The sequence below is a fragment of the Aulostomus chinensis genome, chromosome 18 (genome assembly GCF_037954235.1).
Source record: "Aulostomus chinensis isolate RoL2024-O1b breed Wild chromosome 18, RoL_Achi_v1.0, whole genome shotgun sequence".
NCBI lineage: Eukaryota > Metazoa > Chordata > Actinopteri > Syngnathiformes > Aulostomidae > Aulostomus > Aulostomus chinensis.
The window spans coordinates 14,693,113-14,717,353 of NC_141337.1; the positions used below are offsets into that span (position 1 = coordinate 14,693,113).

The window sequence follows — 24,241 nt, forward strand, 5'->3', positions numbered from 1 at the left end:
ATAGAAGCTTGTCCTATTTTTGATGGACGTCATCAGTCAGAAAAGTATTTTTACATTTACGTCGGCAGGGCTTTGTAAGTAATTCAACATGATTACAGGTTAATCTCCTAGTCTGGAGTGGTAAATCTGAAGGTCAGAATGTGCTCCTTTATCTTATTTTAAAAGTCGTAATCTTACATTGAACCTACGCATCACACGTCTGACTCTTATTGGGATTTAACTTCTATCTCATCATGCTTTCATCAAACACCACAAAAGTGTAGATGAGCAGAGGGAGAAAGGAAAGAGAGAGGGTGGTACGGGAGAGAGAGAGAAGCCCCTCCTCGTCTCTTTTCTTGTGTTTTCTCAGTTTTTTTTCACTCACACTCTTGCTCAGCAGAGAGGTGGAGAGAAAAGATTCACACTTTCAACAGGCAGAAAGGGAAACAGATGTATTCCTTTCTCACCAAGATAGAAATATAAATTAGAAAAATATAGACGTAATATAGTGTTTATTTTGGGGGAGGGGAAGTCATAGTAGCCCTGCCTTCTGCACGTGCTCAGCTCTGCACAACTGTGTTCCTAGATGGAGAGGATGCAGGGAGAGAGAGAGCTGGACCACCTGGAGCGACCAAGCCCACTGACTGACAAGGAGAGGGTGATCATCCAAGACTCCTGGGCTAAAGTCTACCAGAACTGTGATGACGTCGGGGTTGCCATACTAATCAGGTTTGTTATTTTCAACTGTTTTAACCTCCTATTTTACATATATGAACACAAATTGGGCAAATGGTAATTTCTTTTCTTTGGACATCTGATAGTGCAACTATTGATAGAGGAGTAATTTAAGCAAGGAAAAGGTTGAAGGTGAATTACTGAGATGTATTTCATCACCATCAATCACAGAGGATGATGTTGTGCATTCATATTTATGCAGGTTGGTCTTGATATGAGTACCAGTAAACAGTTCCATGTCATGCAAAACTCTTCATTCTTGTTTTGAGGATTAATTCTTTAATGTCGTTACTTCTGAGATCAAATCCGCTTTGTTTCTTTCCCCCTCATGGGTATCAATGGAGATACAAAGCCCTTTTTTTCTGACAGACAAATACAAAGACTTAAAAATCAACTAGACAGCATCGACAGAGCGTCTCCCTCAGTGAGGCCAAACTTTCGGCTCTGGGCTCTTTTGAGTTTGGGGTCTAATTAAAGTTACAAGCAGCGATGAGCGGTCCCTCTCACCCCCTCACATGTCGGAGTGTGTGGCTGCTCCGTAGAGCCAGAAGGAGGTGAAACCTGATCATTTTTGAATTTTACATAAAGGAGCAGACTTATGTGTGCACTGTAGCGCAAATATCATTCCCTGGATCCACGATGTGATGCCAGAAAACACACACTTCCTACTTTGTACTGCTGTGTTATGTTGCTATACATCACACGAGGACAACAAAATGTAACTTTGATGTAAATTAAATGATGCTTACTTCCTGGAACCAATCGACAAGGCTACGACTATGACTTAAATTCAGCTTGTCGTTTGTTAAATATCTTGACCATGTACTGTAGTTACAGCAGGTTTGTGTTCTATGGTCAATTATAAGAATTGGCAGAAGTTCTTTTAAGTATTTCAAACAAAATTTAAAATTAATCTGGTCAGTTCACGAGGAGGAGTACCTCAGTGTTAACAAAAATGCCATTTCCTGTTGCCACCGGGTGGTGCTATGAAAAATCTGCCCAAAATATAGCAGGTTCTTCCCTTGCCCTTTCTACAACCCTATAATATGATTGGTGAGCGATGACCTCATAGTTTATGTATGTTCAAACAACGCTGAAAAAAATGAAGATATCAAAGCCAAAGAGTTGGATTATCCTACACAATCTCACTGAAGCTTACAGTACGTCGAAAGGAACACAAGCTGTCATATTTTCTCCCTCTTTACCTAATCCTATTTATTAGACAGTAGAGGCACAGTATAAACAATGCAGTCCATCAGTGAGACATTGTTTTTGGCCAGAAAAGAGCTCCCACCCTTAGAGCAGGTCATGTTTTTAATGGCATTATACTGATACTTGACCGCATCACAAGCATCGCTCTGCATCGCTGCTGTGAACTCTCTTACGACACGACAGTCGTTCTCTCTTACGGATAGAAAACAAACAAATGTGAGTATGGAGGATTTGGCTCGTTCATGTGTGGTAAGAGTGACTGCCTGCACAACATGCCTTCCTAATCTTTATGAATGTGGGAGGTGAAAGTTGAGAGGGAGTGTTGGATGAAATAGAGAACGCAGCACTCTCTCTTGTCACCTTAAGGAGATCAAGATCATGTGTTTTGCACAGATTACTTCATATCAGAATGAAGCTGCGGTATTCTAACAAGTCCGTCTGTATTCCATCAGTCGGTGTGCAGTCACATTGAGACAAGACGACCCTCACCTTATTTTCAGCATCCACATTCCATCGCAAAGACCCTGTGACCTTCAGGAATTTGAAGAATGATAGTTGATTGACAGGCACGACAGTAGCAATTTATGTATTTTGCCCCAAGAGCAATGTCAGCATGAACTTTCGGATAAGAGATAACATCCAAAGAAGCAAATTATGACGCTGTCTCTGAAATTAGAAACTTTCTCATGGATTCAGCTCCTCAGTGCGTCTTGTGGAAGCGATAAGGAGGGATTAAGAGTCCAATGACCATATAAAATACTAATGAGGCTATTTATATGCAACCACAGGTCATGCAATTACAAGCCAAAGAGATTAACATCACAGTTCTTCATTTTACTGGGAAACAGGAATACTTGCTGAGGTCCTCCGCCTAGTTTGAGACACCACCTTCTGTCCTCTTCCCTTTTCAAACATTTAAATTCACAAGTTTTAAAAACTGTTTTCTATCTAAAATATTTGGCTTCCGTTTCATGTTAGAGAGAGAAAGAGAGAAAGAGAGAGAGGGAGAAAGAGAGAGAGAGATGAGATATTAGCATTAGATAGCCAACAAACAGATGCACTGGCCCTCTTCCAAGACAGTGGGAGGGGTCTTTGTTAATTCTCTATGATACTTCTGATGGTCAAACAGGGGTAAAGTCACACAAAGTGCACTAGAATGTCTTCTCTGAAAGACCACAGCTTTAGAAAGGATGTGCAAGGGAAAGTCCAAATCACAACCTGGAACAACACAATTTAATACAAAACATAAAACAAGCTGTGAACTGATATGGATGATATTTGCAACCTCAAATCAAAGTAGAATTATATCAGATGTGCTCACAGTGGGCTGTATAGCAGGTCTCTTTTTCCCAGTTTACCCTCTCTAATTGGTACATTTCACCTTTTGTTAGAAAAATGTGAAACTGAGCAGGTTTAAGAATACGTGAACCAGGAGGTCAGAAATCTGGTATGAATTAACACATTTTTCATCTTGCTGAACAAAAAAACCCCCATCTTTATCTGCCACTTCGATGCTTCGGTCCTGATTAAAGACGCAAGCAGTGATAAGCAGGCCTTCACACCTCCCCGTGCAAGTTGCAGAGTTTCGTTGTTATGAAGAGTGAGAGGGAGGGGAAACCTGATGATATTTGGAATGAGCAAACTTGTGTGTACACTTGGTCACGCCAGACAACACTTACGACACATGATGTTGCTTTATACTGTGGTCAGGCTGAATACTCTTTTCTGATTGGCTGTCAGGGAGTTGAATAAAACCGTACGTATGCACGAGTAGTTCGGCTCAGGCTTAATCGCTCGTTTGAAATTACTCCCCCAGCCAAGATGTTACCATGACAACTGCAAACTGTCAAAGCTTCCCTGGTAACGGCTGATTAACAACTCAAAGAATTAAAGACAAGTTTAAGAACATACCTGCAACACAGCATAACAGCACGGTGCGGCAGAGTAGCCTCAGTCTCGGGACGTATCTGAACATGTGAATCGAGAGCCAACATTTAAGCTACTTTAGCGTCATTAACAAGTCTCTAAACGTAGCTTTATGGACAAACAATGTGTAAGTGCTCAGAACTGTGAGCATAAATCAAAATAAGTACATTACACGGCAAAATATAAAGTATGAACATCTGAACCATTTCAGAAAATAATTAATCATCCCAAACCGTGTTGGATGTCTTCTTACCAGTGTGTTGTCCTTTTTTTCCGCGCAGTTCACACCACTGCGCCGGGGGGTTGCACCCTTTTTCCGTAATTTAACAAGCTCAAATCTACTCTGTACTCAATATTTTATTGACTTGAACTCCAATTTTATGGTTTCACTGCAGTTAAATCTGCTTTTTTTGAAAGTAGAAAACTGTACAAATTTCAAAACAATCTCTCATTGCAAATAACAGCATTTCAAGACAGCAAGCATCTGGAACTAGTTCCTGGAAGACAAAACACATTAAATTTTGACCAATGATTTTGGCAACCACCTTCATACAGCTGTTAAAATAACTCACGTATTTCTTCAAACTGTTTCATGTCCATGGCATAAGCGGGATAATCAACTCGTAGGTGTGTGTAGATATGGTTTTGGATTTACGACGCGGAGGCAAGGTGGTTATATACGCACACCTACTTGTTGATTATCTCTTACATACATCATGTGAAGACAACATAGTGTCATTTTGATGTAAATCTGATGATTTTTGTAACATCACGCTTCATCAAATGTGGGATAAAGAAAGTATCAGATAATGTGAAGTCCAGTTATTAAAGTTTACTTTTCTATGGCAAAATATCAAAGTTTTACCACCTCACCATGGTAACACTGTGTGACTCATACTCTCCCAGTGCCCCAGCACCTGGTTTTTACGGTGTCTCTGACTAAATTTGAGACAGATCTGGCAAACGTCCTGGGTGAAGTACATTAAAGTGTAAAAAAAATAAGTAAAATAAAATCTGCCCTTAAATTTACTAGATTCTTTTCTGGCTCATTTTACACCCCTCCAACAAGTTTGATGACAACCAACATCATAGTTTTTGTGTAATCCTGCAAACAGGCTAACAGCAACAACAAACAAAGTCTGATAACTCATTCTGCTGACGTAAAGTTAATCCAGGGAAGTTCAGTGAAAATAAATCTGATATTCCTTGAAACAAACTAAAACATTCATTAATCAAACCCAAAGCTGCATCACTTATAAAACGGAATTCTTTCAAGGCACTTTATCGCAGAAGAAACATCTGCTGCGTTTTTTTTTTTTTCTTCTCAGGGCTGCAAGATTTACATCTACAAAGAGAAATGGTTCCGATGAATACATCACGGGAAATGGGCTTTTTTCCTGATACACCATACTCTTTAATCCTGGTGAATTATTATGTTTATGTTGAATAATGTTATCAGTTTTTCAGCAGTGTCTATAGGACCACTTTGAAGGTCAGTTCAGAAACAAGAGCATGTTCTAATGATGACACTGTTATAACAAATGTCTGAAAATGGCAACTTTGGATGTGGCTCCATCACTGTTTACATGTTTCTGTGCAGCCAGCTCTTTATCATATATCACAGGTTTGCAGGACTGAGCTGGTGCGTGCTGAGAGGCAGTGAGATTAGCAGAAGTACACTCTCCTCATTCACTTCTCCTCATGTGCAGGCTCTTTGTCAACTTCCCGTCATCAAAGCAGTTCTTCAGCCAGTTCAAGCACATCGAGGAGCAGGAGGAGCTAGAGCGGAGTACCCAGCTTAGGAAACACGCACGGAGAGTCATGAACGCCATCAACACACTGGTGGAGAACCTAGACAACTCAGACAAGGTGGCTTCAGTGCTGAAGCTGGTAGGAAAAGCCCACGCGCTCCGACACAAGGTGGAGCCTGTGTACTTCAAGGTAATGTGAGATTAGTACATTTAAGTTATTTAGTTACAACCTGCTGTAGAGCAGAAATGACACCAGTAGATTAGGGTTTCCTTCTTTTGAACTTTTGATGAAAATAATGTCTTTTTTCACTTAATAATAGTTAAACTGCCTTGAAAACATTTTCCCACACAGTGGTACCCTATGAAGTACAGTGGTACCCTAACTCCCTTAACCCTAGTATACACAGGGGTGATAAATGTTGAGGGAACATGGGCTCTCAGACCAAGCAGTGACAGGAACAAGCCTCTAGGGCACACCCAGATAGTGTCACAGACTGTTATTATTTCCTAGCTAACATGGAGTTTGCTGTTACAGTTCCTTTGCTGATGCTGTGTTCAGTTCGGTTGCTTGTGCAAACAGACACAATTGGCCGTGTCTGCAGGTGAGGAGCCAGATGAGGACACGCGTCCTGGTGGTTGTATTAGCGCCTCCTCTAGCTGGTCAGGGTGTTTGTTTGGGGACCAGGGGGAACTGGGGGAATAGTGTGATCCAAAAGATGCAGCCAACGACAATGAAGAAAGAAGTATGTGGTACTCTAGAGTGCTCCCCAGAGCAGAGGAGCGGTGGAGCCACAACCAAGACAAATTGTGATTGGTGATGTCGAATCAGGGGACCAAAAAGGGGGAGAAAAGATACTCTTTTTTTTCTTTCTCTTCTGTTTGCATCACACTGCCAGAAGGAACGGTTGGGTGGCGAAAACCACCTGATAGTTTGAGTGAGACCATTTTTTTTCAAACACTGCTGCTTATAAGGATTTAAAAAAATGGCATTTGCCAGTGTTGCATCAGCGTTTCTTTTTCCAATCAAGGAATCCATATGTTACAGGTGGTTCCAATTCCACAGAGAGAGGGACAGAACCTACCCTGACATAGGGGTTACTGTTGATAAAACACTCATCAATTCCTGCATTCCAGAAATGCCAAAAAGGGGGTACTTTTTCCAGCAGTTATAGGTGCTAAGTAAAAGTTCCTCCAGTATGAAAACTATTTAGTACTATTTGCTACATCATAATAAATAAAGGAGTCTTGAATACTGCGTTTGTGTGTTCCCCAGATCCTGAGCGGTGTGATCCTGGAAGTCTTAGGCGAAGCCTTTCCTGAGGTTGTAACAGCAGATGTGGCGGCGGCGTGGACCAGACTCTTGTCTACGGTGTACTACAGTATCACAGCCATCTACGAGGAAGTGGGATGGACAAAACTCTCGACCTCGACTGGGTGAAGTGTTGTAATCCAGATTATCGGACCATCTTCAGACATGGATTTATAATTGTTTGGCTGCATAAGAAAGACATCAAGGATTGATCTTCGTATTTACAGAACTTATCTGACAAATCTCAGAAATGCAGCTTTATGTAACTGATAATCGCGAGCTATGGAACATGCAGTGCAATCTGATGTAAACAATGTGTGAAGGGAGTAGAGGACGAATGAAGTGAAACTGAAAGCTCTCCTTGTTTTTGGGCGTATTGTTTTAAAAGGATTAAACCATTTGAAGGACAGTGAAAAAACAGTGAGAACATAGTTCTACTTAAATCTAACAGAGGACAAGAGGACACATTTGACTTGAATGTGCCTTTGAATGAGCATGTACGTCTAAGAACTGCCATGTAAATACAATGCATTTAAAATGCCACGTGATGTTTCACCTGTTTTATCAGTCTGTATCGACGCCATCAGAACATCAAGAAACTTCTTTTTTAGTCGCTATCATTTTGTCATGATGATTCACCTTTGTATCTGTATTTAACATTTTTAATAAAAAAAAAATACAAAGATGTGATGATCCGATTCCTCTGCATTTCTACTTACGGCTTTGTTTCTTACCCTACTGCTCCCCTTTTCTCAGCTTGACTCAGCAGCGCCAAGTATAAGTGGCTCAGCTGCTTAGAGTCCCTATTAATCCGCTATGCTCACTCTTTTCATATCATACTGTACAAATGCCAGCCTGAAGGGACGTCATTATAGGCTATGGTATATTTAGCACGAGCTCCATGATGTCTACAATGTTCCAACCTTTCACAAAGTCGGTTTAAGCACAATAAAATGGCTTATCCAGATATAATCCAATAATTTTTATAGATTATCCTTACTAAAACCTTGTTGCCTTACTGTTAAAGAGCCATTTTATTAAAGCTTTGCCATCTTCTTTTTAACAAAAATGTTTCTATGTTGATTTGGTTTGCTGTGTTGGCGTGACGGTTGTTTTTAGAACAGAAACACACAGCAGGCGCTGTTTACCTCCTAGTCCTGCCAGCAAGATCTAACCCCCTCCTTGATCCTAGCTAATCCTTTGAGCTAATCTCCCCAATCATGAGTGGCAGCCAAGAGGAAAGACAGGAATAGTCCGATAGTTACACCACAAACTTTGCCTTTTCTCTTCAAGGCATCTATGGGTGCAGAGGTCTCAGTGCTCTAACCGAGCAGGGGATCCTTGGTAGGAGAGCATGTGTACCACCATGGTGGTCCTCACCACCATCGCGCTCATCCTGCGCCAGAGATTCTCCAACAAAATCAGGCCGTAAGTACTGGTTGTAGGCTGCCTTTTGATTCTCGCTTTGGTGATGAAACTGAGAGTATCCAGCCATGAGAAACTATACTTTCAATTAAATGTAAAATAAATAAATAAATAAATAGATTTGATGTGTGGGGGAGTGAGAAACGTATCTGCATCACAAAGTTGAAATCCCTGTGTTTATTTTAGGGTTTGCCTTGAGCAAACATGGGTGGACCATGTGGCTTGATACGGTGTATTCACATGTCCTCATGATGAAATGAATAGAGCATCTCAGCTCACGGCTCCTAATTGACTCAAAGTGCAATCTTCTCATCCCTCCGGGGCCTTGGTCGCCCCTCACACAGCAAATAGTGCCACGTGGCTTTACTGTGTAGCAGCATCGAGCATGTCAACAGCTACCGAGCTAATAAAGAGCGAGTCTAGCTAGCGCCGTCTGCCCTACAGACTAGCAATGAGTTCAGCACAGAGATTTCATTATTAAGATGATGATGAATTTGATTCATGTTTTTACAAATATCTCTAAAAGACACAGTTTTAATGCAACTGAAAGAAGCGTCCAAATTAAATCGTTCTACATCATGTTTCTTTAGCTGTCTATTATAACTTTAAACAGCAGATTGACGTCTGACGCCAGCAGTTTCTTTTTATCAAGACATTGCATACTGTTCTTGTTTCCATCACTTTGCTTTGGCAGTGCTTTTGACAGTTTTTAGATTTTAAAAGAAACATCTTGTTTTATTGCTAAATGACACATTTTACTGCTCTTTATTGATAAGTTGCTCACATTTTTTATAGTTTTGTGTTTTATGGCAACAATTTTTTTTTTACTGTATACATTGTATCTATGAGTTCATGTTTTTGAAGACAAAATTTTCCTCTTTTTTACCCTTAATATTTAGTTTAGTTTTTTTTTTTCCTCCATAGTACAGTGGTATAATCCGATGATGTGAAAGGAAAAGATATTTTGTAAAGGATGATTTGTTTGTCCACAGCATCCCGAAATGAAAATCAACGCAATTTTGTGGTCAAATTTCATCGTAAGAAGTTGAAAAAAAAAAAAAAAGTGTCACTTTGAGTACTTTGAGTATTACTGAATCAGGTATACTGTATCTAGAATAATTGCTATCATTGTGTTATCCATCGTTTAATCTAGAAATAAAGTCACTTTTTCCCATTTGTATACATAGTTTCTTCAGCCATAATTCTAATCACAATATTGTAGGCACTTGGGACACATTTTGTGAGACATGTCAGAGCACCAAAGATTGTACGTATAGATCGTACAGCTGTTTTTCAGTGATTTATTTTGGGTATGTCTTTCAAGGCGAGCCAAACCTCCCAGTTTCCCAGGCTTAAAGCCCCAAACATCTCACTTAACTGTGTCCAGATAGTATCTGTTTTATCACCAATTCAATCAGGGAGTGTGAAAATGAATGTGCTGCATTTAATTAATAATGAGTAATGTGTTCTATGTGATTCGTCACAGGCAGGAAGCTGCTATTGAGAGAGAGGTGCCATACATGAAGAGCAACGGAGCAGCAGAAGTCCAAAAATGACAAGAGTGAGCATTGCAGAGTAAGGAAAAGCAAAGAATATCACATTTGTGCGGCCGCAGAAGTTTTGAATGGATACTAAAACAGTTTGGTGTTGCGTGGCCAAAGTTTATTTTTAGACTTTTGGAGCCCTTTTTCCAGGCTTAAGCGAATTAAGCCTGGAAAAAAAAAAAGCACTTCATCTGGACAAAAAGTGAGTAACAATTTGGGTCAATGCTAAATTGAACTGAATTATCAAGTGGTAATGTAGTCAACGAAGGGTTGCTGGTCCACTCCCTGCTTCCTCCAGTGACCGTGCCTTGCTCTTGGCTGCTACTTTCTACAACCTTCGTCATCAGCGTGGACGGATGAAAAACAATAACTCGCCTTGAGTGGCAACTACGTCACAACTACTACTCCACAATTAGGCATGTTTTGTGTGTGTGTGTGTGTGTGTGTGTGTGTGTGTGTGTGTGTGTGTGTGTGTGTGTGAGTAAAAAGTGGAGCATGTTCCAGAGGCATGGATGCATAAAGATGCCTTGCTGTCCCACATTTGGCTTTTAAGCACTGACTGCTACTCTGATGACACTAAATGATTCAGATGCAGAACAACGATCTATCATCTCTCTTCGGGTGTGAGGTTATTATAAATACATCGCCTGCTCAAGCGCATGTGCAACAGCGACCTTCAGCTGCTGCATCTTACATGTTGTCTTTTACTTATCTGAATCCTTTTTGATATAGGTAGATAAGTCCGGGTCATTTTATTCATTTATACATGATTGTGATTATGTAATTAAATAATTCACAGCTTTGCATGTCAGCTGTCTCTTTGTCTGTGTGCCCCCCTCCTCTGTGGATGTGAAATTAGACCAGAGTAGGCTACTATCACAAGTCAAATCGGGTGAGCTCTGTTTTTGCTATATTTAAACAAAAGCAAATGGATCGAATCGCTAAATAAATGTGTCTATTCTCTGTTTGCAGTGACTCCTGCGATGAGGACCTATTTCCTCAGAGACATCCTGTCATCTCCTATTGTTGTCTCTCATCGAACTGATCCAAGATTCATCTGCACTTGACAGCTCACACCACAACTCCAACACGAAAAAAAGGGCTTGAAAGAAAAAAAGAAAAGGGCTGATTTGTACTGCAGATGCACTCAGTAACAGTGCAACAGGAGCAAACAGGCTGAGTGAACTTGGCTTGAACTTAAATTCCAGCTTCAGAGATGAAACTTGACAAATATGGTGTCTAAATGCTGTGCTTCATCATGAAGTAACATTACTTAAATTGTTGTTTGGAACTACTTGACAGTATGGTATGTGTCCTCAAGGTTTGACGTGAAACAAGTACCGTGCCTCCTCAAGAGAAGCAGACACAATCAGCGATTTGATTTCTTGTTTTGCTTGCCTTTAGCAAATGTAATGAATGGTGTTAAACATGTGTGAGGAGCGCTGACCCGGCGTTTCTTAAACGTGGCTAATGTTATCTCTTAAGTGACCTGAATTCCTCTGATAGCCTACGTAGGCAGAAATGACATGTAAATACGGTCGCGATGAGAATCCAGAAATATCCTCAGTGATTAAATTAATAAATAATGTGTACGATATTTTGTGTGCTTTTGCGTGTTTGTGCACCAGAATATTGCAGTCAACATTTCTGAAGCGAAACAACAACAAAGTGGACCCAAACACCACATTACAAAATCATTCCCGCCCATATTGATAATCGAATGCGCGCATACAGGACGACACACACCTGAGCGAGTACAGCGTCCGGGAACAGTGTTTTTATGCTTTTGATTTAAGTCTGTTAACATTGCAGTTGAAATGCTCTGGACACAGATGTACCCGAATGTGAAATATGATGTGTTTTGACAAAATATTCCAACACTGGCAGAACAAATCCTCTTCTTTGTACGTTTGTGTGCGTGCGTGCGTGCGTGCGTATGCGTGCGTATGCGTGCACGTGTGTGTTGACACGATGATGAAAGAGGAAAAGACGATGTTGGCATATTTGTCTTATCCTAACTGTGAAATGCGTGAAATGCTTGTTTCGAGCTGGAGTGGCTGATAAGGAGTAGACTCACAGTTATTGAGCAATGTGCTTACGGAAGGATGATTTGTCCAGTTATCACTGTGCTGATGAAGGTGCGACACCGTGCCCAAGACCTCAATGAATTAAATATAGGCGAGAGAAGATAAATTATGCAGATCTTCAGCTTGATTTGTTTTTGACTAATTTTCTGAGCTCTGATGCCACCTGGTGGGAATGTAGTGAAGATGTCAAAGAAAGCAGCAAGCATCTTCATGGGAACAACAACTCTTTCATGGTGATTTTAAAGTGCTATCTCCAGGAATGGCAATACTGTTCTGGTCTGTTTATGGTTCAGGCTGAAGTATTTCATCTCCTATCAGACAGACTGTGTTCACACTGACATCCATGTTCCCAGAGGATGAATCTGACTGAACTAGGTCAGTCCCTCCTAGTGCCACCAGCAGGTCAACATTTCAATCTACAATCAAGTATATTAGAATCCGCTGAATGTCTTGGAACAAAATTTTGTACAGCTAAGAATTGTCCTATCCTATTGATTATGGTTATCCTTTCACTTCTCCAGTAGGACCACAATTAATTTGTTTTGGGTTTTTTAATGTAAAATATCTTTATTCCATTCCAGATAGATTCATGACCCTTATGAGCACTAAGAACATGTTTAAACAATCTTACACTTATTTGTAATCCTAACAAAATGTCAGTACTTTTGTTTATGACTAACTACCTTGACAATTTCATCCTTCCCACCCGCCTCAAATAGGCACAAAGCGTGCTAATTACGCTAATTTTCTGCTAACATGCTGATGTTGCGCCTTGTACCGAGCCCCTTAAAGAGGCTCAAAACTACACTACCCACAAGGCAGTGCCGCCGGTACAGGAAATCAATGTATCTTCTACCGCCAGCTGGTAAATCTCAAACGTTTGAGCTTGCGGGTGAAACAAAATTTCACCCACAAGTAAATGCTAAACATAAGTTTATGCTATACGAATAAATAACGTTGGCTTGGGCGCGCGATACAGCTAATTTGCAATAGACGAGGCTTAGAATGGCGGTGTTATGCGTTTTTAAATTAAAGTACTAAAGGGAAACTGGCCAAAACTAGAATAGTAAACGTTGTTCTGGACTCCAACAATGACCGCCTGACTAACCATTGTGGTGTATTTTTTGTCTGGACCACGAAATTCACCAAAAAATCTCGTTACCAATGGAGACGAGAGACGCTCGCTAGCTAGCTTAGCTAGCTTCTTCGTTCAAGGCTACTAACGAGCTGAGATTCAACATGGTGAGTCAAAGAGACTGAACATTTCCACATGAGTAACGGTTAACTTGATTCTTGGAAAATATATGTTTTCAGAAAAGCATGTAGTCAATTTCTCGGTGTTTATGCGAGGATAGATTTGATTTAGAGTTATATTATTATACTATTTTTGCTCCCGTAATAAGACCATTCATATTTCCTTGTTATTTGCAGGCTGGGAAGGGCAAACCGTCTAAAAGTAAGTTCCCTCACGTGAATTCGATCCCTTAAAGAGATTGAATGGGTTAGAACTGCTGTATATGAAAAAAAGAAAATCACACTTTGTGTCAAATGTCTTCTTAGTCTGTACCTTTAATCCATCCAGGATTCCGACATAGCTGCCGATGTCCAGAGCTGACAGAATATTGCTAGAGATTAATTATTATGTAGAGAAACATCAACATAACTAACAAGGACTTCATTAGTTCTACTAAAAGTAGTAAGAATATCAGTAGAGCGTAAAGCAACATTTGACATATACACATAGAAAGGTTAAAAAAATGTTCATGAAAAACTGTGTCTTTTCCCAAATGTTCTTTCGGAGATGATTTGCTCGACAGCTTATTTGACAAGAAAAGTAAGTAAAAGCACTTCCAGCAGTTCTACAACCTTGGATTATTCTGGTTAGCACAGGTAAAAATTTTATGATTATTGTATTTTGATTCACCAGAAGAGCCGGGGAGGGGGAAATCAACTCGGGGTGGACCACTGCATCGGTGAGTTGAGGAATTAAAGTGCCCCATGCAAGAAATTATAAAATAATCAGTCTTCCTGTGCTACTTTTTGTTTTTGTTACTCCAGTACATCTGCCACTGATAACATCTTCAGTATGCTTGCAGAGGAGATAAAGAAGAATGGAGGGGACACAGAGGTATGGAGAAAGAGCTGGGAGCGAACATGTATATACATTTGTTGTCCTGTGTCGTTGTGCTTATTTGATTTGCCCTTATTATTTTCATTTTTGTCAAAGGACTCGGATGTTTCAGCCGCAGATCCTGATGAAATATTGAAGAACATGAAGGTACCTTAAGCAGTCATGTGGAGACAAAGCTCTGTTTTGCTGCTGTTTTTCTGAAAGCTTGAGTATATTTCCTGTCTGTCTTTGTACAGGATATCGACGACATGGATGCTGACCTTTTCACATCAAAGAAAAAACCTAGTTCAGCTCCTGCACCAACAAAGCTGTCTGGTAATGATGGGCCAGACTCATAATCACATAACAGATTACTTTACAAAACCAGAGGGACATATTAATTCACCGCATATATTACTTTCACTTTATTAGCTCTGAAGTTCACACAGCATAGCAGCAATCACAGTGAGTTGTTTCTTCCCTTCTTTGCTCAGATGAAACTGCCATCGGAGGCAGGAAGCCAAACTCTGCGCCTCCATCTTCAGCGCGCAACTACAAGAAGTTCAGCTTCCCTGGTGAGCGAGCCGCTTGTTTTCATCCGCCTCTGAACCGGAGCTTTACTCAGCTGTTCGCTAACTCTGCTTTGTTTTTCTCAATTTACTGTGTGAATGCAGACTCTCATGGGGCTGAGGGTCAGACACCTTCAACTAAAGGTACTTTTATCAAAATTTAAAGATGTGACTCTGTGGGAGGGCGGCACAGTGGTGCAGTGGTCAGCACTGTTGCTTCACAGCAAGAAGGTTCCAGGTTTGAGTCCCGGCTCAGGCACGGGATCTTTCTGTGTGGAGTCTGCATGTTCTCCCTGTTCCTGTGTGGGTTCTCTCTGGTATTCCAGCTTCCTCCACAGTCCAAAGACATCAAGAGAGGATGAGGCTGATTGATACTCTAAATTGACCGTAGGTGTGACTGTGAGTGTGAATGGTTGTCTGTCTCTATGTGTTGGTCCTGTGATGGACTGGTGACCTGTCCAGGGTGAACCCCGCCTCTCACCTGAAGGCTGCTGGGATAGGCTCACCCCCCCCCCCCCCCGTGACCCTTAACAGGATAAGTAGTAGAAAATGGATGGATGGACTCTGTGGGAAAGGCACACATGTTAACAACGGCTCAATTCCATTAATTTGCTCCAGTCAGTCTTTCCTGCTTTCATTGATGAAAATATCTTCTGTTGCTGCTAACATTTAATGCTTTGTTTAGAGGATGGTTAGCTCACTTTTAGCTAACTCAATCAATACGTGTGAAACAAAACCTTCCAGATAAAACAAAAATGGGAAGACCACTAGCTTCAAGCAGGAAAGAGTTAATTGAAATATTTTATCTGCCAAGGAGGTGATGTTTTCTTATCTTGGTTGGTTTGTCTGACAGTTGGCAGGGTGACACAAAAAGACCCAGGCTGATATTCACCAACTCCTTTGAGGAGTGTAGCACAAGCCAACCAAGAACCCTGTGCGCTTCTTTACAGATGGATAAGATAATGAATTACAAAAAATACTTTAAAGAAAAAGCTCAGCCAATTTTAATGTAACATGTTGTGGGAGAAGATCATGGGCCGAGAAAAACCTTTTAAATTTTGGTTTTTATTCAACCGGAATCAATTATACAGATGTGACAGGTAACATTGCTTATTTTACAATTTAAAAATATTAAGATACTTGTCCATTTTTTGTGTAAGATATTTTAAAAGCATACTTGAAGAGGAGTTATTATTTAATAATGAAATTACTATATTATTTTTGTATGTCACGATATGTCATCTATATATGATGACGTACTGTCATTTTCTGATTCCTTCTGCAGATCTAGACGACCCGCCTGCCGACCTTCTTGATGACCTCCTTCCAGATGAAACCAAATCCAAAGCCAGCGTGCAGCAAACAAAACCTGATAGACCTGCTGCATCTCCTTCATTGTCTCCTATCTTCAAGAAGGAAATATGTGAGGCTAAAATTTTCCAAATTCTGTATTCTCCCTCCTTATCACCGCACACTGAAGTGATGTGTGTATGTCGTCTAATCAGCTAAAGCAGCCAAAAAACGGGGGGAGCTCACATTTGAGGACGATCAGGATGATCTGATGGACGCGCTCGGGTTTGACACGGACAAAAACAACAGCAAGAAAAAAGAGAATGTGCTTTGGTCCAACAGGGAGAGGTAACAGCTCTGTTTTTACTCTTTCTGTTTGTATTGTTGTTCTTATTTATAGTCCTCAACTTATAAATAATTACTGCGCTGGCGCTTTGGGATGCATCTGAAAAACAAAACTTTCCTCAGAATCACATCTTGATTGTTCACATTTAATTTGAGTCTGTGCCCCCCCCCTCCCAAAATGGCTTCCTGCCTTTGTATAACATCTCTACTTCTCTTGTGTGTAATCTCAGAGGTGAGCAGCCTCAGAAAGCTCGTACTCGACTGGGTGAAATTCTAGAGAGTTTGACGTCACCTCGTCATCTGGAGCGACCACCCACGGGTGAGAGGAAGGAGCAGCCTCAGTCTCAAGACAAGAAGCCACAGGAGAAGAAAGGTAACAGTGCATCAGGAGTCAGCAAGTTCTCTTTTCAAGAATTTAACCCATTTGAATCAATAAAGATTCCTATTTCCTAGAGACACTTTTCGATGACGACCTCACATTTGGATCTTATCAGCCCACGTTGGGATCCAACCCTGAAGGCCGCCAGCCTCGCAGACAGTCTGTCAGGTGTGTGTGAAGTCCAGCCTCAGTGTTTGTGTGTGTGTTACAGTAGGCATGAATGACATGACACAACAGTATGCATTGTTTTTGAAGAGATTTTTTTCTGTTTTCACATCAGATTTTCGACTGAAGATGTCAGAGCTTCCACTCCAGAAACAAAACCAAAACCTGTCACCCCCACTCGATCCCGCAACTCAGCCGACTGGCTCGGCCTCAAGACAAACGACGAGCCGAGCTACCCAATAGACGACGCTGAAGAGAAAAAGACTTCCACTGATTCTCCAAAGGTTCCATCTTCTCCTTTGTTAGAGAGAAAGTCGTCGCTGACTGGCAGTCACGCCACATCTGCTGCTAAACCAGAATCAGACACCACAGCAGCTCCCACAGAAAACATCGCCAAGCAGCCAGAAGTCTCTAAAAGCCACAAGAAAGAAGAGGAGGAGGACTGGTTAGCAGGAGCACTTAGCAGGAAGAAGACTCTGCCGGTGTCTGAGGTGAAAAGTTCCAAACAGGAGCAAACTGTTGTGCTGGGAGAAGAAATCTCTCAGCCGTCGTCTGTGAGGTAACAAACAACAGGTGCAACGTGCAATGACACAAGTGGCTGAATGTAAGTACACGACTTGCTCTTGTTTTTCTGAACTGAATGATTCCCGGCTCTTGTGTTCAGGGAGGCCGCTCCACGACCCCCCAGGAGAAGAGACGACACTCTCCCATCCTTCAGGGAAACCAGGTAAATTCAGTGCAAGTGGCATGGCTTTTGGTGCCGATACTGATATGTGGGAGTATAAAGTGTTGGACCACAGCACTCTGTCCTGGACTAATGATGCGCCAACATAATTTCTGAATGAAACCGAGCCACTCTGCCTGTACGAAAAAACAAAAAAGCAAGAAGTGTATACATTAGCTAATATTGCCTGACTGATTAAGCAGTCAGGGCCTATTTATACTCTCTTCTTCTTTTTTTTTTTTTGCAGCACTCAACCACCCAGCACCAACACTCACGCCACCCCTGTCTCAGATGAGAGAACCAAGCCAGGTATTCACTCCAACACATGAATACTCATCTGGTGCATTTATGACAACAGGATGACAGCAGAATGCATAACAGCCATCTGAGCAATGTCCCTCCGCACCTTTATAAGTCTCACAGTGACACACGTCTGTTGTCATTATCCTGCTTTCAGGCATTCTAGGAATCTACCCTCTGTACTCTACTTAATTGTCTCACTCCTGTTCTCGTGCAGATATCATTTCCACTGACCAACATTACCCCTCCCCCCCACCTTCCGTCCTTGTCACCAGCTGTTTGCCATGCTAAGATAAAGTGCATTAACCCCCCCCCCCCCCCCCCCATCCCCACCCTTACCCCAGCTATCCTAGAAGAGACTTTTGTGGGGGTTTATGAGGTCTAGGTGATGGCGGGAGCTCTGAAATAGTTTCATGTACTCTAGTCACCAATTTGAACAGGTCAGCACGATATCTTTGTTTTCTTTCCAGCTCTTCCACCTGAAAATCCAAAGCAGAACACATCAGCAGCAGGCCAACAGGTACGGCTGCCTGTAAAAGGAAGTAAAGACTCAGTCAAATCTATGAGGCATTTTAATCACTTTCATAACTTGTGACCAGGTTACGTTTTCAGCTGACAGCCTGCAGCAGCTGTTACTGCAACAGCAGGTGAGGAATTACTTTGTTGCATCTTAGAAGCCAAACATGAGGTGGGTTGTTCTCAACTTGTCTGGTCCCTTACTCAAGATGATGCAGTCGCAGTTCCTGGGTTTCGGGGGTGTTGTGGATTCGGGGGCCATGCAGAGGCTCCAAGTGACCGAGCAGCAACTTGGAGATCATCAAGCTTTACAGGCTCGCATCATCCAGCTGGAGGGACAGGTAAGTTTATAATGAGGAGGGGGAGAACCTACCGGTCTGTGTGTGGTGTAGTTATAGCAAGGAAGAATACCTGCCCTCCTGTGTGAGCCTAAAACAGCCTTATATTGTGGTCCAGGTGAAAACCCTTCAGCTGGAGAAAGACCAAAGCCAAATGTTGCTCGAGAACCTCCAGCAGCGACACAAACAGGATCTGGAACTTGTGGAAAACGCACACAAGTAGTTCTTTTCTTGTCACTCATCATAACTCCCTGCACCTCCAGCATCTTATGACACATTACTCATTCTGTGCATGTCTAGGGCTCGTGTGAAGCTTCTTGAAGAATCAGCTGCCCAGAGGGAGACACGGATGCTGCAGGAGTGTGAGGACTTAATTGAGCGTCTTGCTACCGTCACGCAAGCGTCTGAGCAGGAACGTTCAGAGCTGCAGGTTCAGTACCAGCGTAAACTTGCTCAGGCCCAGCAAGACCGAGACCGCGAGGTGGAGAGACTCCGAGATCTGCAGAGGTAAACCTGTTCGTTCTCATGTACTTTGTTCCAGTGACAAATAGCAGAATATATATATGACACTGTTCAATATTTTTCTGCTGGAGCACACTGATCACTTCTAAATCTTTAAATGGAAGAAGTTCAATAATTTTGAGCATCAGGGGTTAAGATAAGATGATCCTGTTTTAGTCCCAAGATTGGGACATTTACAATGTTAGAGAGGGAAAAATGGATAGTCACGTTTGAAAAACAGTAATAAATAATTAAACCAGCAATACAAAGGGATAAAGAGTAAAAAGATACAAAAAGAAGTGCTGTTTGTTTTTGTCATTGTTGCTATCAAGGAAGTCTATCTTAGAGATGAAGAAAGACCACGAAGACCAGGTGCAGAGACTGAAGCGCTTAAAAGAAGAGGAGATTGATGCAGTTACAAGCGCAACATCTCAGACCAGGTGGGTCAATATCAAATAAACACATTTAGACACATTGGTTTTGTGATTGTATAATTGAACGCTGCAACAACTACAATAAAGACGCGCTAATTTTTTTGTGTTTCCTATTTACGTGTACGTCTGCTGTCTCTGTCCAGGTCTCTAACCCTGGTGATAGAGCAGATGGATCAGTTCTCATCTCGGCTGGGAGAACTCTCCTCTAGGATAGAGAGCACACATGAGCACACAGCCCACGGCCTGGAGCAGGGGGCTCGGCACAGAGACGAGCAGCTCCGGAGTACGTCACACACACATACACACACACACACACAGAGGAATCAAGAGGATGCAAGAGCAGAGCTGTATCATATTGCACACAGGTTAAGGTCATTTTCTCTTTTCAGTAATGCAGGAGCGTCTGGCTCAGCAGCAGAAAGCCATGGCTGAGGAGAGGGCTTACCTCAAGGAAATCATTTCCAGGATGGATTCTCAGATCAATGAACAACAGAGGCAGCTGGAGAAGGTCAGAAAGAGAAATCGAGGGCACAGGCTATTTTTAGGATAGCTGCACCTTTCTGCTTGATTAGAAACTACTTTTGTGTCTCAGGAGCGTTGGAGGGTGACAGCAGAGCAGGCCAAAGCAGAGTCCACCCTAAGAAGCCTGGAAGAAGAGCGGCGTTCCCTCAGCATGCAGACCAGCATGGAGAGAGAGGAGCTGGAACGAGCCAAGGTGAGACCGCCTCACATCAACTGAGATCAAATAATGCACTGCGATTCCTTTAATTTCCGCCCTTTCTCTGTCCATCAGAGCCTGTTACTGGAGGAGCAGAAGTCAGTGATGCAGCATTGTGCAGAAGAGAGAAGGAAGCTAGCAGCAGAGTGGAGCCACTTCCACGCCCAGGAGAAGCAAAGGCACGAGAGGGCTGAGCGGGAGGTCAGCAGCCTCCTTGAGAAGAGGGAGGGCTCCATTGTCACTCTGGCACAGGTGAGAAGGAGTCTGTGTTGGAGCTGGTTACACACTCATGTTGGTATGACATCCAGGAAGGTTCATCAACCCTTTTTCTTCTATATTAAAGGACTCAAAATCACCATCTCTGTTGTAGGAACAAGCTGATCTGAAGCTTCGTACTGCCGAGCTAAAACAGAAGGAGACGGCTTTGGCTCAGGAGAGAGACACTCTGGAACGACTGAGAGAGGAGCTGCACAGAGAGAAGGAGAGGATAAGCAGCACTGCCTTGAGACTCAAGACACGAGCCCAGGAGGTGGAGGCCTTCAGCAAGGTAGATGTGTCACTCCAGTCAGAATTGGCTGTTTTGATAAATTGGAACAGGAATGAGTCTAACCATCTGTAAATAAAATCGCATTTTTGAACATCTGGTTCCCTCATCTCAACATCATTGGGAACCTCAGGTTTTAAAATGTTTTGCCTTCTGTGCAAATTCAGAGTAAAATGTGAGTTTTGAAGCTTTCGTTATCTTAAAAACAGCAGTTTCCATCAAGTGGCATATCGAGACTACAGATGTTGTTGCAGAATCTAAATGCCATCATACTTAAAGCAGAAGACGCGATAAAGTCACGCATATGTGGTGTAATTTGTTCATAGCGGCACGTTTAACTTTGTAGATCAAACGCTTGCATTAACATTACAAAAATCATAAAGTTGTATTTATTTATGAAGATTATCTTGCAAAACAAGGCTTGTCAGCCTCCTAAACTTTAGTGTCAGAGCAGGTTTTTTTTTTTTTTCCAATAATCCAGATATCAATTTAAAGATCCAGTTTGGCTTCAGTTCAGGAAACCTGGCCTATAATATTGTCATCTTTGCATCACTCTATATTTCACTGATAAGCTCTGACTGTCAGAAAATAAAGTATAGTTTGAATGAAGTTGAGTTCATCACTTAAACAGTTAAGCACCAGCATTCAGCATGGGTGCAATAGAAAACGTGGGAGAAATGAGAACATCATGACCACGTAAAATATCTTTTATCTTATTGTAACGCACACTGTTGAAAGTATAGAATGCCTGTTGAGTACTTGACCCCTGCTCTCTGTAGCTGGCTGCAGACAAGTATGAGGAGGGAGAACAAGCGTTGGTGGAGGCCCATCGTGTGGAGGCTGAACACAGCGCAAGACTGAAGAATGTCCACTCTCAAACAGAGCGGCTGAGGCAGCAAGAGCAACGCATCCTCCAGGTAGGTTTGATACTGTCTGTTCTCACCCACTCTAAGTACCCTGTATATGGTGACTGTGTTCTGGTCCTAACAAGTAACTGGTTACAGGAGCGAATACGGTTAAATCATCTGCAGAAGGAGACTGAGCAGTTCAAACCGGACCCTCCCAGTACCTCTGCACCACAAGTCTTTCCACCCAGGTTACCAGGTGACATACCCTCTGTTCCTCATTAAGATGCCTGTGCTGTTGAAGAACTATTCATAATGCAAAGATCAACAGTGTTGAGCTATTTTTATCTTTAGACTTAGAGACACCCCACCCCACGCTGGCATCCACCCTGGATGTTCCCACTCCAACTGTGTGCACCAACTCCCAGTCGATGGCGTTACAAGCCAGCCTGGCGCTTTGGAAATACACGGCCGAGAAGGTGAGCAGTGAAGTCAGAAAACCGTGAGCTTTGTAGGTGGACCCAAATGAAGGCTGGTTGGTCAATGAGCACTTGGGAACATCAGCCCACACAGGGTTTTCCCAACTAGCCTCGATAATTCAGCAGATACACATCAGGCCCATCAATCGTTTTGCAACATCAGCTGCAGTTTTTTTCCAAGTTGTACCAGATCACATCTTAAGTGAATTCCTGAATCTCTGGAGGTTGCTTTCTTTACATATGAACATCTGTCACCCTCCATAATGTACATTGAGCCAAAATTAATGAACATGTAGGCAGTTGCAGGCTTTATTGCGGATGAATTACAGTGCAATTAAGTTGAGGCATCCACATTAAGCAGAAAACACTTCACACTCCAGGACGTCTTCAAGCGACAGTGACAATATGCCAGGATTCTTAAATTTTCAAATCAAAACTGTAAACACTCATTTTGAAAATGTCCCAAATAACACTGAGTTTTTTTTCTGCTTGCAGGACCGTGAATACCTCCAAGAAGAGCAGATCTTCCTGGACAACTTGAAGAAGAAATCGTACAGATCGTTCAACACAGATTGACCTGAAAATGTTGGACTCTACCACTCTGAATCGTGGTTCTCCTAAGATACTTTTTCTTCCAGGTATTTTTAATAAAATGCTTTGTCAACATCAGTTTCTTTGTGGCTTCAGAGATCTGATGATTCAAGCTGTTGCACCCAGTGGCCTCACCTGAGAAGTTTAACAAAAAAAACAAACATTAGCGCATCAAAGTTCCCTTTAAAAATCAGAAAATGTGATGTTCTGCATCTCCATCAAGCCTCAGATTACCATGACTCCACATTCATGTTCAGACAGGGATAACTTGTATCGTCACTGGCTTGATTCGAAATGAGTCAGTGTAAACACACATACTTGTCCATATCTCCTTGGGGCCCACTGGTCATCTAACAGCCTCGATTGTGTGACCTGTCAAGGGAAAGTATTTGATTACGGAGGTATCAGAAGATGCACATGCAACAATCCTACTGGACGATTCTCAGAAAAGCTTCAGCCATCGTCAGTTATCGCATCAGACGGCACTTCCTATGCAGCAATTTTCATCACCGGAACAGCAGGAAACGAGATTGACAAGAGATGGTGGCTTACAAACCTTTTCACGAGATACAGCCTGATAATTCACGTCAAGTTTTCAAGACGAATCAGGAACCTGTAACAAGACATTCACTTTACTGTTGGTTCATCAGCAAAATGTGCCTTCACAACAACCTGCAGCAGGTCAGATACCATCGTTTTCCACACAGTCTTCAGACAGGGATAACAAAAATCATCATATGCACTAAGTGACAAATGTAACCAAATGTCTGCTTGCATGTACCTACGTTCAGAATGAAAACGAAGAAATGCAGAGGAATGTCGTTTCACGTCAAAGGAACCTGAAAAGAAAAACCTTTTATTTGTAAATTACATATAAAGGACATTCGTGCTAGATTCTGTGTAGCTAGGTTCATTATATATATGGAATCAGCAACTAATTTTCACCAGCATGCTCCCCTAGCACGTGTTTGCCAGGCTAGTCACAAGCTAACCGGCTAGCAACAAAAAAAGATATACTACGTAAAATTAAAAAAAAAAAACTTTCAAATAAATATATAAATATTACCTGCTCACGGAGGGTCGCCTGCATTACACTCCTTCATATTCATAGTCATACATAAACGCAATAATTCGTGTAGAGATTGCATGTCAGTTGACCAGCTCTCCTCCACCACGCCGCCATTGAGGGAAAGAGAAAGTATTATCGCGAGAGCTCTTTCTATATGACGGGAGTCACAAGTCACATGACGAGGAGCGGGGCGTGTCCCCCGGTCGCTTGATTTCCCTAAGCTCGTTTGTTCTTCTATGTCATTTTTCACAAATACATTTAAGATACCCAAAATATACTTTATTTTTTATTATTAATATTTTTGTAAGAAATATAAATTATACATTCACAAGAAAACGAATATGCCATCATTCAAC

At 41.9% G+C, this 24,241-nt stretch overlaps 2 protein-coding genes, 2 long non-coding RNA genes and 2 other non-coding genes across 10 annotated transcripts; 3 read left to right on the forward strand and 3 right to left on the reverse strand.

Annotated features, from left to right (window-relative positions):
• The first annotated feature begins 397 nt into the window (after positions 1-397).
• On the forward strand, positions 398-7,542 carry LOC147245340 (cytoglobin-1-like). The gene is made up of 3 exons (XM_086184688.1): positions 398-708; positions 5,562-5,793; positions 6,877-7,542. The coding sequence occupies exons 1-3, from the start codon at positions 566-568 to the stop codon at positions 7,039-7,041; spliced, it is 540 nt and encodes a 179-aa protein (XP_086040814.1). The 5' UTR covers positions 398-565; the 3' UTR covers positions 7,042-7,542.
• A 603-nt stretch (positions 7,543-8,145) lies between these two features.
• LOC147245341 (uncharacterized) lies at positions 8,146-12,012 on the forward strand. Its single transcript, XR_015110082.1, has 3 exons — positions 8,146-8,340; positions 9,824-9,912; positions 10,854-12,012. It is a non-coding gene; the product is annotated as an uncharacterized LOC147245341 (long non-coding RNA).
• Positions 12,013-12,776: 764 nt separating this feature from the next.
• Positions 12,777-22,894, forward strand: fbf1 (Fas binding factor 1). Of its 5 annotated transcripts, none has more exons than XM_086184498.1 (31): positions 12,777-13,210; positions 13,400-13,424; positions 13,770-13,802; positions 13,896-13,941; positions 14,027-14,096; positions 14,196-14,246; positions 14,336-14,414; positions 14,573-14,653; positions 14,753-14,791; positions 15,933-16,070; positions 16,153-16,285; positions 16,513-16,655; positions 16,721-16,829; positions 16,942-17,385; positions 17,491-17,553; positions 17,798-17,859; positions 18,321-18,370; positions 18,450-18,497; positions 18,576-18,707; positions 18,823-18,923; positions 19,005-19,211; positions 19,538-19,645; positions 19,783-19,922; positions 20,029-20,147; positions 20,232-20,354; positions 20,433-20,609; positions 20,728-20,904; positions 21,681-21,818; positions 21,906-22,005; positions 22,101-22,225; positions 22,721-22,894. In XM_086184498.1, exons 1-31 carry the CDS (start codon positions 13,208-13,210, stop codon positions 22,799-22,801), a joined length of 3,345 nt encoding a protein of 1,114 aa, XP_086040624.1. In that variant the 5' UTR covers positions 12,777-13,207; the 3' UTR covers positions 22,802-22,894. The 5 variants fall into 5 exon arrangements, with proteins under 5 accessions (XP_086040624.1, XP_086040625.1, XP_086040628.1 ...); XM_086184499.1 differs by having other exon boundaries at positions 16,736-16,829; XM_086184502.1 differs by having other exon boundaries at positions 14,065-14,096.
• Positions 22,521-24,036, reverse strand: LOC147245343 (uncharacterized). The gene is made up of 5 exons (XR_015109977.1): positions 23,883-24,036; positions 23,602-23,655; positions 23,373-23,429; positions 23,135-23,188; positions 22,521-22,951 (listed from the first exon to the last, which is right to left on the reverse strand). It is a non-coding gene; the product is annotated as an uncharacterized LOC147245343 (long non-coding RNA).
• Positions 23,035-23,104, reverse strand: LOC147245344 (small nucleolar RNA R38). Its single transcript, XR_015110273.1, has one exon. It is a non-coding gene; the product is annotated as a small nucleolar RNA R38 (small nucleolar RNA).
• Positions 23,257-23,330, reverse strand: LOC147245345 (small nucleolar RNA SNORD49). Its single transcript, XR_015110274.1, has one exon. It is a non-coding gene; the product is annotated as a small nucleolar RNA SNORD49 (small nucleolar RNA).
• Positions 24,037-24,241: the final 205 nt, after the last annotated feature.

Coding starts and splice junctions, on each gene's coding strand:
- LOC147245340 (XM_086184688.1), top strand. CDS start 566: ATGGAGAGGATGCAGGGAGAGAGAGAGCTGGACCACCTGGAGCGACCA. Junction 709..5,561: donor GGGGTTGCCATACTAATCAG/GTTTGTTATTTT, acceptor CCTCATGTGCAG/GCTCTTTGTCAACTTCCCGT. Junction 5,794..6,876: donor TGGAGCCTGTGTACTTCAAG/GTAATGTGAGAT, acceptor TGTGTTCCCCAG/ATCCTGAGCGGTGTGATCCT.
- fbf1 (XM_086184498.1), top strand. Junction 17,860..18,320: donor AGATGAGAGAACCAAGCCAG/GTATTCACTCCA, acceptor TTTTCTTTCCAG/CTCTTCCACCTGAAAATCCA. Junction 18,498..18,575: donor AGCTGTTACTGCAACAGCAG/GTGAGGAATTAC, acceptor CCCTTACTCAAG/ATGATGCAGTCGCAGTTCCT.